Genomic DNA, 16,450 nt, shown 5'->3' on the forward strand with positions numbered 1-16,450 from the left:
CTCCATTGCATCTATTTCTACAGATGAATGTTTTAGTCTGCCTGCATGGTTGAGCAAGATTACAATGAAGAGAAGAAAGGTTGTGTTACCCCCAGATAACCTTCCTATTAAGAAAACCAAGTCTCAATCTTTGAAAGATAAGATTGTTTCTAGGATCATAGTTGATTCCAAAAGGACTAAGTTTAGGTTGTTGAGCTATTGGTGGACAAGCCAATTGTAGAACTTAGCCGTTATGATTACAAGTTCACGAAAGTAGAAATTGGAAAGTAGTCATGATTAGGTTATTTGCAAGATGCTCAGGATGCACTTGCCAATGTATCAAAGAGTAATCATGAATTATAGGAGAAGAAAAATCAGCTCAAACAATAGGTTATTCGTTTAAATGAGGTCATTCGACAACAATCCTCACAACATGTAGTTGTTGCATCCTAGACACCTAAAGAAAAAAGGATAGTAGAAGCTGTAAAGTCTTGGATGGGAAAAGTCATTTTTGAAGGAGTGTAGGCCATTCCAGATACAACTTAAGTCCTTGAACATATCAAAGGTGTGGAAGAAATGGTACATGATTTGGTTGCATCTTTGACTCAAGAGGTTAACACTTTGAAAGAAATTCTGATTATGAGATCCCCAAATTTGATCTGGACGCCATGATCACATGTAACGTTCCATCTTGTGAAATGTTCTACAAATGTCATGGACTCATGGATTATAAAGAAGAGACAATAAGGAAGCTTGTAACAAAGTTGGATGGATTATAAAGAAGAGACACTAAGGAAGCTTGTAACAAAGTTGGAAGCTAACTTAGAAGATTGTCAGGCAATAGAAACTAGAATCATGTGCGATTTGGAACAAATGGGATGTCAAATTATTGATGAACATGATAACTTGATTGTAGTTGAAGGAATGAGTTCAGAATATACAATCAGGGTCAATGCTGATTTAGATTCTGAAGATTTTGGTTCCCATACAATGAACATGTTTTCTTTGTACAAATCCTTAGTAAAGCACTTACAACATTCTCTAGTAGCAAATTCCAAGATTTTGAAATCAGCATATGACAATGCAGTGAGGATAGAAGTCATTTCAAAGACAATGGAGATTTGAGATCTTCCTATAGTGTGTGATGTTATCATCAAATTCAAGGCACTAAAGAACAATCTTTAAGATTGTTATTTGTTTTTCATGTTTGCAGACTAAAGATGATGTATTGCATGAAATTGTGTAATTACATGTAATACGATTTGCATGTGTAGTGACATGTAATCCAATAATTTCTATTGTTAGTTAGACTGGGTCAAAGTTGGTTAAGTTGCTCCCACTTTTTCCTCCTTTTTCTCAACTCCTTTGGCTATATAAAGGTGTGCTCTCTCATTGTAAAGGTCATCTTTTAGTTTGTATGCAAGAGAGCTCTGGAGAAATTGTGCAAGCATAACTTTGATTGTGTGGCGCCATTTTAAAAGAAAAGTGAATACAAAGAATCAATTGAAAGTAAACTTTGGTTGAGTGCAATTGTTATTTCTGCAAGTTGGAAGCTTTGACTATGATTTGCATTTATATTTGATTCATGTGTTTTTAGCATTCTTGATAATTGAATATAAAAATAATTAGGAAGCAATCAGAGCCGAAGCGTTGATTGGGAGTGGTTGTAGAGATATATAGACTAGAAGCTTTGATTGTAGCTTATATCTCTTTCTTGATTCATAAACTAGTTAGAATCCTTTACTTTTGGAAGTCTTTGTGCCCCAATAGTAAAGATTATTCTTATAGTATAGATTAAAACCGAAGTTAGAGCCAAATTGGTACGCTTTCAACTAGCCTTTGAGTTAGTGTTAGTTTATCGGTATCACCCTTTACAACTCTTGATAGAAGTGTAGTTCAAGGTTTCATCTTGTCCATTACTCACTCCGTGAGTAAGTGGATTCTTTCCTAGAAGCTAAGAGGAAAGAATATTGGTAATACCCTTTCAAATTTCTCAACTTCTTTCTTACCTTGAGTTGATCCGAGGAATAGTTAGAAAGGGGAGTCTTCCCTTTAAGGTAGGAGGGACTCTGTCTCATACGTTGTGGCTGGTCTACCTAATTTGTGATTGGATTTTACCCAAAACTGCCAGTTGCAAAATATCCACCCAACAAATTACCTGTATAGTTCTACAACTGAGCATTACCCTGGGATCCAATGGATGGAGCCTCTTGACAAGTATGCACAAAGTTTTGAGAGGATGAAGTTCTCCTTCGAAGTGGATGTAAAAACGGTAGTGCTGAAAGGGATGTTGATTGGTAACCCGAAAGAAATATCAACACGACTGATGAAGGCAATCTTTAAACATGATGATGCAATTTGGGTGACACACTTCTAGTCACAACATAACCTATTCAAGGTCAACAAACTTACTATCAAGATGAGAAGTTTCAAGTGATGTTGTATATACATGGCATGGTCTTCTTTGACATCTCACCTAGCATACCTCTACATCGTGGCTTTGAGCACATCAGTTTGTTGGAGAAAGGAGCCAAGCCTGTCATCACCACACCCTATCGCTATTTTAAGAAGTTCAAAGATGAGATAGAGAAGAGAATCTAAGAATTCCTTGGCAAAGAATGGATCAAGCCTAACTCTAAACCCTTCACATCATCGGTAGTACTAGTAAAGAAGAAGGATGAGTCCCTCTAGATGTGTGTGGACTACCATGTGTTGAACAAAAAAATAGAAAAAATAGGCACCCTATCCCTAGGTTTGGTGGGTTGTTGTACAAATCACACGATGTGGTTTATTTTTCCAAAATAGACATCCATACCGGCTACCATTAGAATTGCACGAGGGAGTAAGATGCGGAGAAGACAGCTTTTTGTTACTGTTCCAGACACTATGTATTCGTGGTCATGTCATTTGGGTCAACCCGTGCTATAGGTTCCTTCTAGTCCTGCATGATTCACATCTTCAATAGGAAACTGCACAAGTTCTCATCGATGTTCATTGGTGACATGCTCATCTACTAGAAGACATGGGAGGAACATGTGAGGCATTTGGACGAAGTAGTGGGAATCATGGAATCACAATCATTGTTTACCAAGAGGTCAAAATGTGAGTTTGGAATGACAGATATTGTACTTGGGACACATCAACAATGCCTAAGGAGTTTAGGTACATCAGGAGGAGATTCAAGCTATTATGGACTAGCCACCTCAGTGCAACACTAACATATATGAAAAAGAAGGGTCTTTCCATTGGGATGAGCACGCGTATCACACCTTCAATAAGTTGAAGAAAGTCACGAGTTCCTGTCTGGTTTTGGTGCTACTAGACTTGCTTATCGTGGAGTGTGATGGATAGGGAGAGGGCATTGAGGTAGTGTTAATGCAGGATTGTAACCCATTGCATTTGAGAGTTGGAAGCTCAAGGGAGTGAAGCAACGATACTCCATTTACAATAAGGGGACGCTCACCATTATGTACATACTGACGAAGTTTGGTCAGTACCTTGTTAGAGCAAAATATTTTGTATAGATAGACCACAACAGCTTGAGCTATTTCTTGGAGTTGAAGGATTTGAACGAATGACAATAGAAGTGGGTGGATGAAATCCAAGCATTTGATTTTGACATTGAGTATGTGAAGGGCAAGAATAATGTGGTAGCCGATGTGTCGTCAAGAAGACTTGCCATATGTTCTCTATCTCAATTTTTGATTGATTGGAAGGTACATTTGTTGATTGAATACTCCAAGAATGCATTCACGTGTTAGCTGATGGATGGTCAAGTGCAGGATGATAGATACAAGTCAGTTGACACAACACCATACTACAATGGAAGAATCTATGGTACTCGAGTCCAAGATGAAGGAAAGAATTCTAAAAGAAATGCTTGGCTCACCTTTGGCTAGATACCCAATTTACCTCAAGACCTACAAACAAATTTGAGAAAGTTTCTCTTGGAAGGGCCTTAAGAATGATGTACTACAGTACATACGAGAATGCTCCACTCTCCAACAAGACAAATCCAAGCACACAGTACTTGCGGAATCACTTCAGCTGTTTCAAATCTTTGACTCGAAGTGGGATAGCATCTCAGTGGATTTCATTATAGGGCTTCCCAAAAGTGCTTCAAGGAATGGAAAGCTAGAGACATATGGCTGCAACTTTCAAACAATGGTTATATTTGTGATTTTGGGTTAGAAACTTCCCATTAAAAGTTCTAGAACCATAAAATACCTGAATCCACACTTTCAAATTCCCCTTTGTGCACAATATCGATTCCTAGGTATATTTGTGGGTTTTAGATGCAAGTTTTCAATTTACAAGTAACCATTTCATAAAACTTGCAATTGTCTTGCACTTAGAGTTCCTATGACGAAAATTGTTGTTTAGTAATTTCTGGTTTTAAAGGACTTTATTGCAAGTTTCTATTACAACATAAAATTAAAAGCATGATTTTCCCTAGATTGTAATATGCTTTCTAGGACCAAAATTGCTTGTCAAGTTTAGTTTGCATTAGTACGATATCACGTTCCTCCTTCCACTTGCAATAAACCTTCCAAAACCTGAATATAGCCCAAAATGCACTAAGAATCAGTTGATGTCAGGTTTTTGATACTCGATTACAAGTGCAAGTTGACCCATTTCTCATATATGTACGAAGTACAATAATATTTTTCCCATTTGCAAGTAATGCCCATGTTTTTCCCAACTTGTAATGCAGTCCTTGAAACCCTAAATTCACTTGTAACTTCACTTTTGCCTCTTGTTCAACTTGTCCTTTTCAGTCCTATTTGCACACAGGGCCTACCAAATCAACAATTCAAGGTAGACACCTTATTTTGCAAGCACACTCCAAGACTAGAGAATGACACAAAGCAAGAACATGGCAATTCCATACAAGGTGGTGAATAAGTGATGAGAATGTTTTATAAAGGACAACATGATGCTTTCAAGACTGAGGTATTCACAAAATCTCAAAAGGATGATTCTTGAATTGATGCAGGAGCATCTTGCATGGAAAAATTATTGGCAAAAACAAATTGAAAAAATAAAAAATAAAAATTTTCTGGAGGAGAGAGAAAAGTGATGAAAATTAGAGGAGAAATAATTGAAAATAGAAAATAAGAATAAAGGAAAAGAAGAATTTCTATTTTCGAGATGCATGGGTGGCATAAATAGGAAAATAGTTGTCATACCATTAATCGAGGTGTGTAGGTGGAAATTCTAGAAGGTTTTGGATAAATCATGTATTTAGTATTTGTTGGGTGCTTAGTTGTATTTGGGTGGGAATTTAATATTTATTTAAAGATAGTTGTATTTACCTTTTATCCCACATTGGTTGTGTTTGTAATGTCTTGGGTTGGAAGTGCCTATTTAAACAAGGCATACGAGCATTTCTAAATCAAGCTCAAGGGGGAAGCTTGAGGAGTAGAAGCTCGAGGAGTAGAAACTTGAGAAGTAGAAGTTGTGGAAGGAGAAGCTTGATATCATCTTGTGGGTGTTGTAAGGATCTTCAAGTATAATAAAATTTCTTGTGAAACATTTTTTTTGGTCTCCATATTGTTGCTTTCTTGATTGTGAGTAAGGGTGGTGTGGCCCTTTATCAGTGGTATCAGAGCAGGAGTTCCTGAGTGTACAAGCAGATCGCCGGAGTGTGAGGCAGTTTGTACCAGGACCTTGGTTGGGTGAAGTTTATTAGAGCTGGTGGATTACAAATCCGTTGTCCTAGACTTGTGATGTGGTTCCTGATTGTTCGTGCAAGGTGGCAGGTTGCGATCTGACTTGCAAAAAATTCAAGGTTGTCACAAGGAGCGCGGGAAGGATTTGTTGCAGAGGGTTTACGAAGATCTTGGGAGATGGCTCCAAGAGGATTGGACCCTAAGATGATTGCTAAAATCCATGATATAGTGGAGAGGAATTTTTCTAAGATGTTTGCTCGATTGGATGCTAAAGCTAAGAAGGTCAAGGTGGAAGAGGATGGTTTTGCTGATCAATTTGTGGAGTCTGATGCAGAACCTGCAGAGCAACTAGAGGTTGTTGCTGAAGATATTCCTAATGTTGTTGATGTTGGGACAGAGGTTGGTTTTCATGATCAGTTGGTTGAGTCTAACATGGAGACTGCAGAGCATTTGGTCATGGATGATCTGGTTGATGTTGGTGGTGACTTGTATGTTGTAGAACACTTGGTCGTGGATGATCCAGTTGTTGGAGGTGAGTTATGTATTGCAGAGCATCTTGTTGTGAGCAATGAGGTTGTTTGTTTTGAGAGTTTGGCATGTATTGATGGAGATCTACATGTTGGTGCTGATATGAAGTTTGTTGTTGCTGATGTGAATGAGGGTTTGTTGATGAAGAATTATGTTCAGTTTGTTCCTGGGAGTGAGCATGCTGATTGGATGGTTGAGATTTTGGTGTTTGATAGAGTGATGCATATGTGGAGGATTTGCATGGTGGTTTTGTTGTCCCTATTGAGGTGGAAGCCTTTGGTGAAGATGAAGATGGTGGTAGATCTTTCTTTTGGCGTCAAAGTGTGGGACACACTTTTGTATCTACCGGGGGAGTCTGATGCAGGAGCATCTTGCATGGAAAAATTATTGGCAAAAAAAAAATTGAAAAAAAAAAAAAAAAAAAATTTCTTGAGGAGAGAGAAAAGTGATGAAAATTAGAGGAGAAATAATTAAAAATAGAAAATAAGAATAAAGGAAAAGAAGAATTTCTATTTTCGAGATGCATGGGTGGCATAAATAGGAAAATAGTTGTCATACCATTAATCGAGGTGTGTAGGTGGAAATTCTAGAAGGTTTTGGATAAATCATGTATTTAGTATTTGTTGGGTGCTTTGTTGTATTTGGGTGGGAATTTAATATTTATTTAAAGATAGTTGTACTTACCTTTTATCCCACATTGGTTGTGTTTGTAATGTCTTGGGTTGGAAGTGCCTATTTAAACAAGGCATATGAGCATTTCTAAATCAAGCTCAAGGGGGAAGCTTGAGGAGTAGAAGCTTGAGGAGTAGAAACTTGAGAAGTAGAAGTTGTGGAAGGAGAAGCTCAAGGAGAAGCTTGATATCATCTTGTGGGTGTTGTAAGGATCTTCAAGTATAATAAAATTTCTTGTGAAGCATTTTTTTTGGTCTCCATATTGTTGCTTTCTTGATTGTGAGTGAGTAAGGGTGGTGTGGCCCTTTATCACGAATAAAGGCCATTGTGATGAAGAATGATCTAGAATGCAAGTTGTCTCAAGACAAATGCCTGTATTGAGCCCGAATTCTTTTAAGTGCCAATATATTGCAGCAGCATGAAGATCAAACAAAGGATGATGTAAATAGAGCTGTCTCTAGAGCTAGATTAATTTCAGTTATGCACTTGTAATTTCATTTTGACAAATTACATGTAATGTCAGAAATGTAATTGTAGGTGATCAAATCACCTACAAAGTTGTAACTTGTAATTACATGTAATCACATTGCAAGTTGAAATACAATAGAAATGAGGTTTTGAATAAGTCAACTACAATTAGTTGTGGAATAAGTCTTAGTTGAACTTCTCCAACTTTTTACTCTTAGCCACTCACCTAGATATGGGAGGGTGCTCATTGTAATTTTCATCTTTTGGCAATGCAACAAAATTCTTCTAGATTATATGTGCAGTCAAGTCTTTGAGCTTAGATGTAAATCAAATAGCTTTCAATAAAAGAATTAACTTGCATTTAGACTTTGTGTTGATTCAAGGTGTTATGTGACAACATTTTTTGGAGATTGATTGTGAGTTTTGTGACTTCATTCAAGAGGGATTTGAACTCAATCTTGCAGACATTGAGTTGCTTATCGAGTTTAGTGTTATAGTTTGGTTTCAAATTTGGTCTTGAAGACTTTGAGCTGCTTATCAAGTTTGAAGCTAGTGTAGAATGCTCAAGCAAGGAAGTACCTTGCAGACTTTGCAAACTTCAAGTTTTCATAAGCTTCTTGTTGTTAACTTTGTTGAATTGTACTTAAGCAATTGTTGGAAGATAGAAATGTGTCTTTTGAAATAGGAGAGTACAATGCAAGAACACCTACTTTGAAAGAAGAGAGTGTGGTGAATGTAATTTCCTATTAGTTACCTTAGGTTTTAGTTTAGTATTAGTTGTTTTCTATAAGAGTAGATAGGGGGGAGCCTACCCTTTCAACTAGGAGAGATTGTATCTCAGAAATTGTGGTTGGAATCTAAGTCACAAGATTTGCCAAACTTCAGCCATGAATTTCAAAATTCGGCGAACTTCAAAACCCTACTAAAGAATTCACCAAAATTTGGGCCATATTCGTATAGGTAAAAGGGCACATTCTTTTTTTATAAAAAATATTTAAAAAACACATTTTCTAAGGCTTTTCCGGGTCAAGCGTTGTACATGTTTTTAACAATGCTTTTTTCATCTATGAATGTTGATCTTTGGTAGTGTAGAGTGTTGGAGATAGTACTAGATTTAAATACAGCAAACCGCTCTCCCACATTGAATAATTGAGCCAGAGTTAAGTCTGTAAGAATATGTATCTAACGCAAACTAGGATAATCTTCTCAATGACGAATGGCATGAATGTGCCCGAGAGTAAAATAAATCACTCGATAAACATAATAGAGAATAAGCATATAAATTTTATGCTTTGTGATCAATAATGCTAGGCTACACTTTTAAGACTAAATATTGAGATTAATTTTAAATTTAAATATTTAGACTTGATAATAAAGTTTTCTTTTTCATTAAAAAAAACTTAAGAATTTTCATTTAAAACATCCAGATTTGTTATTTTATTTTATTGCTTATTAAAATTTAATATTTTAAATATTTAAGTTATAATTTAAAATATAATAAATTTCTCATCTTAAAATTGAAAAATTGATCTTTATATATTAGATTTGTATTTGATTCATGTTTTTTTAAATGTATTAAAGTTTAATTTTTTAATATTTAAATTATAATATATTTATTTCAATACATAAATGTTATATATGTATTATTATTTATATATTATTTATATGTTATAATTATTTTACTTAAGTTTTAGAATATTAAAATATAAATAATTTTTAAAATTTATGTATTTATATTGAAATTTAACGTATTATCAGTTCATTTTTAAAGATTTATTATTTATATCTCCAATTAGAAATAAAATAAATAATAAGACAAACTTAATGTCAAAATTTTTGGAACTTTTTATCTTAGTTGAACTTTGTCAGAATTTTGTTGTTGTTGAACTCGAACTCGAACCTTGTGACATAGGTTGGAACCAGTGTTTGAAAATTGATCCTTCAAACAGTCGATTGCAAAGTATCTACCCAACAATAGATGCCTCATCCGCTTGTGCCATAATTCACACAAGTTATCACTATTATGAACTAAAGTTGCAACTAGTTCACTTTGTAGTTGCCTTCTTTAACCCCTATAACTTTTGTTACAACTAGGCTAGATTACTTTGGCCTAATAAGAGCTTGTTGATCCTTGAATTCACCTTCAAAGCCCTTATCCATTATCCTTCATCATCGAAACAAAAACAATTTTTTTTGAAGATTAGGAACAAGCAAAACATCATTAAGCTCCAAAGAGTTGCCGGACTAAAACAAAAAAGGAATTGTGCCAACTTTTGTTTGCTATTAGATAAGTGAAATGATTACCATGCTCAAGTTGAAGTCTAGAGTTTTGTTCTACCAATATTTTAAAAACATTGTCGAGTTGATGGCATATGTCTAGATGCATCATTGTCCATAAACCAAGCATCCTTTGAAATTGTGCCGATAAAAAGACATAAAACCGTTGAGAAATCTTTCTCAAACTTGAAGAAAACTTGCTACTTTGATTTTCTATAGAGGCTTCTTTGAAGCATGATGATTGAACTTACAACAACTATTGCTCATGATTTTACTTGATTCCGTCCCTGACTGTGAAGATGAGTCCTTTCTTTTTCCTTTGTCATTTTCATTTCCTTTATTTCCCTTTTATTGTACAATGAGAGCTAAGTTCTCATCACCACCTTCCTTGTTGGCTTTTGACTCTCTTAAATTTCATCCAGAACAAAGTCATCATAGTCTCTGAAAAGAAGGAATCTTTTCTTTAGCACAGATGCCCTAAACAAAAGCATGGCATGAAGATGTGAAACCATTGAATGTCTATTTCACAAGTTTTGCTTCTTCAACCTTCTCCCCAATTGGTGTAAGTTGATCATGAAGTTGAATGACCTTCATTAGGTAATTACTAATAATATTCATACTAGACAACTCTACGGATTCAAGCAAATTTCATAAAATCATTTTCTTGTTAATGTTTTCACTTTAGAAAAGATCAACCAAAGGTCAAACACCTCCTTAGCTGTTTTCTTGTCTAACAATTGAGGAATCAAATGATCCTTCACCGCATCTAGGACCATCCTCTTGGTTTTAATTTCCTTTTTTATTCTTGACTACCAAATCCTACAACTCCATAAAGATGGAGAGACGTGATCCTTTAGGATTTCTTAGAGTTTATATTCCTCCAACAAGAAGGTTATTTTGACCTTTGAAGTCACGAAATTTCATGTTCTATCCAACCTATCCTCAAAATGAAGACTAGGTGATGCTACTAAAATATTTTCTTAAAACAAACTCTTCAAACCCAAAAGCAATAAAAATACCCAAAAGTTCAGAATTAGCATTTCCAAAATCTTATTGCAGCAATAAACCATAGCTCACATTTTTGCCCTAGCCACTACTACAAACCCAATTATAATTTTCAAAGCTTAGCCAGTTAATTGTTTTTGGATTGTTGTTGCACGAAACTAGTTGCTTGCTGAAACCCTCATGCAAACCCTAACCTTTTCTCTAGTCGTCAGTTTGCAGCTCACACACCCTATCTGCATACTTAAAATCTTGGTTTGCTTTTCGGAAACCCTAGTTGAATAGGTCGTGGTTTTTCCTCTTTTCTAGCCTAAAATTTCTCCTTTCTAGCTACAAAACCTCAAAATCACAGAAACTGGTAGCTATCACGGATTTCTTTTCTGCTTGGCCATGATTTTGCACAAAACCAGCAATGAATCATTAAGAAAAACCTGCAAAAAACTACGATTTCTTTTTATAGATCCCGGTGCATTTTTTTTACAATTTACAACCATGTTCTTCTAAAAGAAACAGGTTATTGTTGGATAAGAAACATGTACAGTTTTTTGGCAAAAACAAGGCACAATTTCCTTTGAGCCCAATGCGATTTCCTATACAATAGGTTATGAACAACAACAGAGTTCCAGCACAGTTTTACTCATTTAAATACCTGCATGATTTTTTCACACAAATTGACCTTTTAGTTTTACAAATCTTGGCTGCATTATTTTCATAATGAGAAAAACTCCTGCACAATTCCAATTGCAGTAACTAATTTTCTAATGTTTAAATAAACATCATATTAATGACAAATGGAAAATAAACACAACTACGCAACAACTTACACCTTGAATCTCCCTTGAAAAACATCATATTAATGACAAATGGAAAATAAACACAAGTATGCAACAACTTACACCTTGAATCTCCCTTGAAAGCTTACAAGGTAACCTCCACAACTGTCAACAACTGCTGTCCTGAATTATTACACTATGCTAAGTTATTGAACTGATATCTTGGAGCTCACTTTATATTATTCAACTAAAAAATCTAAATTTTACACAGAAGATGATTTGGAAGATAAGTCTAAATCATTTGTGATTGTCTACACTTTGTTAGGCTCAATTAGCTAGGTAAAAGACTTTCACTTAAATCACTAAAATAAGATACAAAATAGAAATAAATAGCTATTTGCACATTCATAGTAATCCATGTAGAATTTCTGAAGTCAGCTAAAAAATCAACGCTTTTCTCTATTCACTCTTATTTTTTGTGGTCTCCTCATATCCCAAATACCACCCTACACTATCCAATCTTATTTGTGGTGTATTTTTGGAACACCCTGTAGCTGGTCACTTGTTTGCTATTCTAAGCTATCTACTCAATCCTCGTCAAAAGACAAGGCAAACCAGCTCTCTCCTATTGAATGATTCAAAAATAAATTCTGATAAACCTAGAAACCATATATTCCATCAACACAAATTCCTAACTGTTGCACAAAATATGGAAGTTAAGTTACTTGAATCTGATTCACATTCAACTGAAAAACGAAATCATTAAAGCCCTGCAAGATTCTGTCCAAGCTTCAAAAGGCTGGTTTACTTGATCCACCTCAATCATCTTCCCAACAGGGTAGGAGCTACAGAAAAGTTGCCCATTTAGGAAAAAAATAAGACTCCTGGAAGTGAGGCATAACCTTGTCCAAATGGCTAAGTACCAAACTTTATTTGCCACTTTTTCAATTGAATATGCCTTTGCAGGGCACAACTCTGAACCTTATCATACATATGCTTTCCCTCCCAATTGAATTATGAAGCTTGATGAGACACTTAGCTAAAACAGTTTTAATGTTCACTAGAGTTACCACAGCTGGCAACAACCTCAATCTCTTCCTCAATGCCTCTGGATAGTCTAATGAGCAGCAAAAACCTAAATTACCAGCAGCTTTTTAGAGTTTAATCTGCTGCCTACACCTTATATTAATAGTCTTTTAGTGTATTGCTTACTACAATGTAATCGGTATAAACATCATAGTACATGCTCGTTTGGAAATCGGTATTCTATGCAAGCATTGATATTGAAAATTCAGTTTTTTGAATGTTTCTCTTTGTAATTCTATTATGTTTTCTGCAATTATAACAGCTATGTTCAAATGTTTCCTTTTGGACCTCGCTTATGTCTTTTTTTTCTCTACAAGAGAGTGAAATTTTGGTATTCTAGTGCAGTATATTTATTTTCTTTTTATCACAAAAAGGTGTTGTGTGCATTTAGGATTTCATAAGAGTGACAAGGTTTCTTTGGCTAGGGGTGTTTTAGGAAGATGTTGCATGCATTCTTAGTTGGAAACATATCCAGTGTGATATGGAGATTTGAATGACATATGGACAAAGTGGTGCTTCCTATTTTACTTTTGTAGCATTTTCACAATTGGAGATGCATTTCTAGTATCGTTTTTTTTGGACAAGAAAATACCCAATACCTGACATGCAGACTAAACCAAAACTAATAAGATGGTAAGATGTAAGTGCATGCTTACATACTTTGGATTCCCAAGGGTTTTCCTTTGGTTCTTACTGTAAGAAATGCTTGGTAAAAAACACACTAACCATTTTTTTTAATAAATAAAACACAAGAACAAATGTGAAATAAACCTGATCAAAACAATAAGAAGAAACAATCAAAATATTACAGATTTTTTTCCTTGTAAAACTCGTAACTATTTAGAACTTCATGTAGAGTTTGCAAATTAGGATCCAATAAGGTTAGGTAGATTGGCTTAATATTGATCCACACACCATAAAAATGTGCATTTGTAAAGGGTGAAACCATATTCTTTCCTGAGAGAATATTTTCTACCATGGTAAAAACAAGTTTTCTGTAGGTTGCACCACATTAGATGCTGAAGTTTTGAAAGACTGCAAAATAAGCTTCTTGATGTGTTATTAACTTGGTTGTATCAGATACACATGTATAATTATTTTTCCAGGTTGTAATAGGGCTGGAAAATAAATCATGAGGATGCTTATATTTTGAATCTTGATAGATTAACATAACAGTGCTAAAATTCTTGCTTTGTCAGGGTGGTGCATGGCGAGAACGGATCATAATATGCACAGGGAAGTATGGTCCAAGTGCAGCTTTAGTGAAAGCTTTCTTAGATTCGGGAGCAAAAGCAATCATTGCACCTTCTGTGGAACCTCCAGAATTACAGCAGAATATAAGTCACGATAGTCTAGCTGGCTCCAGAGATGGGAGCAAACCTGAGTCTGGACGGTTTGTGATTGGAGAAGATGACGAGGATGAAGGAGAACCAAGCGGGCCTAGCAGTGATTGGGAAGACAGTGACTTTGAAGAATGTGAAGACAAAATTGAGAAACAGCATGAGGAAAAGGATCTTTGTAGTTTTGTTTGTACACTTTATGATAATTTATTTCGTGAGGGTGTTAGAGCTGATATTGCTCTTCAAAATGCATTAGATGTGCATCCAAAGCAGCATTATAGATGTCATCATCCAAAGATTTGATGATTATGTCAGGATAATCAAATGTGGCATAACAAGATGCATGTATTTTCCATGTCAGGCAAAGTGCATGCAGGTGATAGTGGTCTTGCAGTGAAGATTGCAGAATCCAATCTTCTTATTTGACAGTAATTGCTCATTGGACATAATTCTTTCATATGCAGAGAAACCTTATTAAACATGCTGCAGACGCTCTCTTATTTATTTTCCACCATTGTAAAAGATTCCCGAACATAGCAGCATTACATTCGTTTTAATTCTTGGCTAAGCCATATTTACAGGATATATGTGTCAGGTTGGATGATTGAATGCACTGTAATGGGAATCAGAAACTTGGAAGTGAAGCTGTGCACAGATATAAAAGGGTTTGGCATGATCTTTTGCCAAGGTTCCAATAAGTTCATATTATTTTTTATCTATATTAATTTTTAATTTGTAAAGTTTATATTAATTTTTATCTATTGTCATTTGATAAGAATAAGAATATAAATAGGGAATAGATTGATGGTTTAGTAAAAAGTGTTTTTGGTTGGTAATTGAGATCACTAGAAAAGAACAATTCCCCACTTATAAAGTGATCACTTGAGACGTTGAATTTTTATGGTTGACCTTGTAAAAAACCAATTTAACACCATTTATCTTTATCACTTTTATGAATTTCTTGTTCTCAATTTTGTATTCCTAAAATTGGACAATCCTATGCAATTTTCTCATGAATTTATAGGCAATTTTTTTTGAAGTTTGGCATTCTTAAGATGTTTTCCAAAGGCAATCGATTGTACCTTGAATTGACCTAGATTTCTCATCGTACTTATGCTATTTTTGAAGGTTTCTATTGAGTCTTCCTTTGTTTTCTTGCGAAATTGGGGTTTTCTTCCTTGACTGTAGGTACTCTGTTTTTGGTAACCTTCAAGTTTTTTATTGTTTTTCCTTGAAAGTTAGGTTTGTTTTTGGTTTTGGTTTTGGTTTTGTCCTTGTCTTAGATTTGTTGTTTTTCAAAATCCACTTGTTCCAAATTATTTTAGGCATAAATTAGAGCTATATTTTAAGAGATCATAAGAAATTAAGAAACCTGTCGATGTTTTAAGCCCAATTGAAAGTCTTTATTCTTTGTTTAAAAGCCTACGATGTGAAATCAAAAGTCCACCAAAGCCTCTTATAGTCATGAAATAAATTTTTTATTGTCAATCATTGTATATCATTTTGGATGTCTTTTACTTGCATTGTGGAATCAAAACTCCACCATTACATATTTGCAAGGAAATGTGTCAATTGTGATGACATTTTAGTGCATTGGTGAGCTTTTCAAGCCTCATTACATGCATTCTATTTAAGATTGAAGTGCTTGTAAAGGTGCATGAGAAACTCATCCTTCCGAGAAATAGGCTTTTAATAAATTTATACTTTTCAAATGGGCTTTTAAAGCTTGCTTGCAAATGCTATTTTATTCTGAAAGAAAATGTTTTAAATTTGTAATGTGATTCAAAAAGCCCATCCTAGTAAACAAATGTATGTTTTTAATGTGAGAAACATTTTGCAATGGCAAATTAAAAGTTTGTCTCTATTATTTTAAAGGCCCTTTATGGTATTTTCATGTGTTGGGAGGCTTTAAAAACCCATTTTTAAAACTAGGCAATGAGCTTAGACATCAAATATTCATTTTAAAAAAAACACTTTGTTTAGATGTATTTTTCACTTGTACTTGGCATGTTAAAACTTATTATTTTTCACTTGCACTAGGCATATTAAAAATTAGTAAGACTCCTATAAAGCCTTTTAATACTTGCAAATGATGTCTAAAAACTTGTCGCTGCTTTCATTTAAGCTTTTTTGCATCTTGTAAAATGATTATAAAAGCCCATCTAGGCAGTTATAATCATTTTCTTATGAAGAAAAAAAGTTTTTGAAAAGAAATACCATTTAGAAAACTTGTCTCAATTTGAGGTAAAGGGATGAATATGTTATAAACTTGCAAAACTAGTTATAAATGTTGAAGATTGTAGCTACAATAGAGATATTTATCTGTGATGTTATGAAATAGAAATATGACCATTATGGTCATTTTTAGGTAAAAGAGTCATTTATGATATTATTTGGTAATATTATTGTAAAAAAAGATGTGTCATACGTAATGCAAATAAACGTGTATGGAAATATGAAGAGTTTTATATTTGGAAATTGAAGAGACCTTTAGTTGTGAAATGAAGAGTCTCGTCATTCTTTATATATATTGTATCAAGTGAAAAACATTGTACTTGAACCTGGGTGTGCTTAATGGTTTATCTTTCTATTTGTTGTAAAGGGTTTCGAGACCCCTTCAAAACCTGCTTTTACCTTAATCTAAAACATTGTA

The 16,450-nt window shown here is 34.5% G+C and overlaps 1 protein-coding gene across 3 annotated transcripts in view; it reads left to right on the forward strand.

Moving 5' to 3' along the window:
* Positions 1 to 14,548, forward strand: part of LOC149534928 (phospholipase A I-like protein) — a 176,313-nt gene extending 161,765 nt beyond the window's left edge. For all 3 annotated transcript variants that reach the window (XM_089803698.1, XM_089803700.1, XM_089803699.1), the window contains exon 18: positions 13,657 to 14,548. In XM_089803698.1, the coding sequence (XP_089659824.1) occupies positions 13,657 to 14,100 (444 nt within the window). In that variant the 3' untranslated portion in view covers positions 14,101 to 14,548. The remainder of the gene's footprint in view (positions 1 to 13,656) is intronic.
* Positions 14,549 to 16,450: the final 1,902 nt, after the last annotated feature.

Source organism: Cupressus sempervirens, chromosome 10 (genome assembly GCF_028749045.1).
Source record: "Cupressus sempervirens isolate cs-2001-9-10 chromosome 10, ASM2874904v1, whole genome shotgun sequence".
NCBI classification, from domain to species: Eukaryota; Viridiplantae; Streptophyta; class Pinopsida; order Cupressales; family Cupressaceae; genus Cupressus; species Cupressus sempervirens.